The sequence below is a fragment of the Cucurbita moschata genome, unplaced genomic scaffold, assembly GCF_002738365.1.
Source record: "Cucurbita moschata cultivar Rifu unplaced genomic scaffold, Cmos_1.0 Cmo_Scf00001, whole genome shotgun sequence".
NCBI classification, from domain to species: Eukaryota; Viridiplantae; Streptophyta; class Magnoliopsida; order Cucurbitales; family Cucurbitaceae; genus Cucurbita; species Cucurbita moschata.
The window spans coordinates 4192661-4195534 of NW_019268517.1; the positions used below are offsets into that span (position 1 = coordinate 4192661).

General features: G+C 49.4%; 1 protein-coding gene across 1 annotated transcript; it reads left to right on the top strand.

Annotated features, from left to right (window-relative positions):
- Window positions 1-1532: 1532 nt before the first annotated feature.
- Window positions 1533-2652, top strand: LOC111453916. Its single transcript, XM_023095188.1, has 2 exons — window positions 1533-2559; window positions 2642-2652. The coding sequence occupies exons 1-2, from the start codon at window positions 1533-1535 to the stop codon at window positions 2650-2652; spliced, it is 1038 nt and encodes a 345-aa protein (XP_022950956.1).
- Window positions 2653-2874: the final 222 nt, after the last annotated feature.

Here is a 2874-nt window from a genome sequence, read left to right on the forward strand (position 1 = left end):
AAAGTACCTAAGGGGGTTCATAGATTGCTAGCGTGAGAACGGTATCTATAGCTTCGTGGGAGGACCAAGGGTCCCTGATCAGTCCTTACTGTTCTTAGCCATTTCGCATGGGAAATGTGTCCCCACGTCGTACAGCCCATTAGCTGCATGGGAACGGGTTGGGTCGCGCCCCCCATAGGAGGACTGTATGGGCGTAGGGGTATTCAGCACACCCCTAGGCTAGGTACCATGTAGTTCTAGATAGCCATGTAGAGGTAGCGCCTCATAGAGAGATACCGACCATATTAGCTTGGCATAAGGAACCTCTAGGTGACTAATGAAAGGACGATGAACTGGTGAAACCCAAGGGGCAAGCCCCAAGAGACTAAGGTTAGAACCCGATGTCCTAGAACCGAATTAGGAAACCGTGGGAGTTCTGCTAAATTAAGATGCGAAAAGAGCCTACAAGTAGGTGGCTTACTGAGTATAATTTTTATACTCAACCTTGCTATGTTTTCTTTTTTTTTTTTCAGGGGCGCGAGGCGTCGGTCAAGAGTGGGCGTGATCTGAAGGGAATTGTCATAGAGGAATGGGTTGTCCCGGGGCGTCAGTCCAGTCTTAGTCATCATTTTTGTATTCGCATTCTTTTTAAATTTATTTTCCAAACGGTCTTGTGTTCTGTGTTTATCGTTCGAAAAACTTTATTGAAATTTTATGATTTTCGCTACTTCATATTTAAATCTCTTGTGCATATGTGTCGTGTCGTTAGTCACTGTCCGTAGTAAAATATTGGGGTGTGACAAATTTGGTATCAGAGCCGTCAGGTTATAGGTCCTGTAGACATTTAGGGTAGAGAGTCGTGTCCTCTGTGACTTCGCTCGTCAATCACATGCCGCTCACGACCAGACGTTCTCACGCGACGGAAACATAGAGACAAAGGTTAAGTTAGTATTTATAGAGCATACCATGACTGACCAGGGCATTATATCGCACATTACCTAGGAGATGTGTTGTGGATGAATTGTGACCATAGTTCTTTGTTATCGTGGTAGATAATGGCACCAAAGAGACGCGAACCGTATGTAGGGCCAGGACCTAGAAGGGGAAGAAGAGAGGAAGTTTAGGACACCTCGGTTCCAATACCTGAAGAGGAACAACCTGAACTTCAGGAGGAGGTTGGGGATATGCCCCAAACTAGCGAGGGGACAGTACCACAGCCATCAAGATCGAAAAGACGCCGAATGAAGGCCAAGGCCCGAAGGCTGCTCGAGACACCCCCTACTACTCCCTTCTCCGAGGAGGCCCCATCGGATCCAACCCCGTGTACAGCAGTCCCACTAAACCAGCCATTAGCCATGCCCTCAGCAGAGATGTTTCAGACGTTCATGATGACGTCGATGGAAAATCAAGCTCTGACGAACCAGATGATTCAGACCATGATGTCTAATCAGTCAACAGGGCAAGGGGGCAAGGATTCAGGGACTATGACTGTGGAGTCCCGCTACTTGAGAGATTTCTAGAGGCATAAACCGTCTTCCTTTGACGGAGGCAAGATGGATCCTATTGCCGCTGAGAATTGGCTAGAGGCCATAGAAACGGCCTTCCATTTTATGAACTGCCCACCAAAGTATGAAGTCCATTGTGGGACATATATGCTGAAAGGAGAAGCGCACTTCTGGTGGAAAGGTGCTCAGAAAACCATAGTACCACAAGGAGAGTTTATTACATGGTGTCAGTTTAAAGACACATACCTCCACAATTACTACCCAATCACTGCCAGAGTGAAAATGCAGGCCGCGTTCCTCGCATTGAAACAGGGAGACAGATCAGTGGGGGATTATGACTTGGAGTTCAATAGGCTGGCAAGGTTTTCTCCAGCCTATGTTAGTTCTGAGGAGTTGAAGGGCGAACGATTTATTGCTGGCCTGAGGGAAGAACTAAGGGGGAATGTGGCATCCCAGTCATCATTTGTCTATACGAAAGCCCTTCAGGTGGCGACCCTGCTCGACTCGCCCCGTACCGACAAGCTTCAGTTGGGAATAGCACAATCATCCCACACTGCGGCCCAGGGAAAGGGGGCATACCCTAGCCACCCCAGAACTGGCAGACCACCCCGTGGCCGCACTGATAGGCGAGGGAGAGCCCCGGTACGGAACATGACCTTGTGCCCTAATTGTCGGCGTCCTCACACGGGGGAATGCAGAGCAGGAACAGGCGCCTGCTACAGATGCGGTCAGGTAGGGCACTTTGCAGTGGATTGCCCTCAGAGAAACGATCAGCGTGTCAACCTGCCTGCAGTACAGCATCAGAGGGGCCAAGCCGGCCAACATCAGCAGGGGCGAGCTGTAGCCCATGCAACAATAGCCAGGCAAGCTGACCAGCCTGACGCGGTTGTCACAGGTACGCTACCCGTATTTGGTCATCTTGCATTAGTGTTGTTTGATTCGGGTTCGACGCATTCATTCGTATCTGAAGAGTTTGTAGAGCTAGCACAGCTAGAGAAAGAACTTTTAGAGATTACCCTATCAGTGTCTACCCCTGCTCACGAGCTGTTGCTAGCTACCCATAGGGTGAAGGGAGGTGGAGTAACGATAGCAGGGCGTGTCATCGAAGCTACACTGATAGTGTTAAGGATGCAAGACTTCGATGTCATCTTGGGTAGGGATTGGCTAGGCGGGAATCGCGTTTTGATAGACTGCGAGACCCGAATAGTGACTCTCAGGCTCCCGTCAGGGGACATCTTTACCTACAAGGGAGCCACTTCCAAAGGTGTCCCGAGCGTCATAACCTCGCTAAGGGCTAAGAAGTTGATTCGTAGTGGCGCAATTGCATTCCTAGCCAGCGTGACCTTAGATAATAGTAACAAACAAAAAACCTCATCGGTACACATCGTCA

What these genes read in the sequence shown, in the direction of transcription:
- LOC111453916 (XM_023095188.1), top strand. Translation starts at nt 1,533, where the DNA reads ATGGATCCTATTGCCGCTGAGAATTGGCTAGAGGCCATAGAAACGGCC.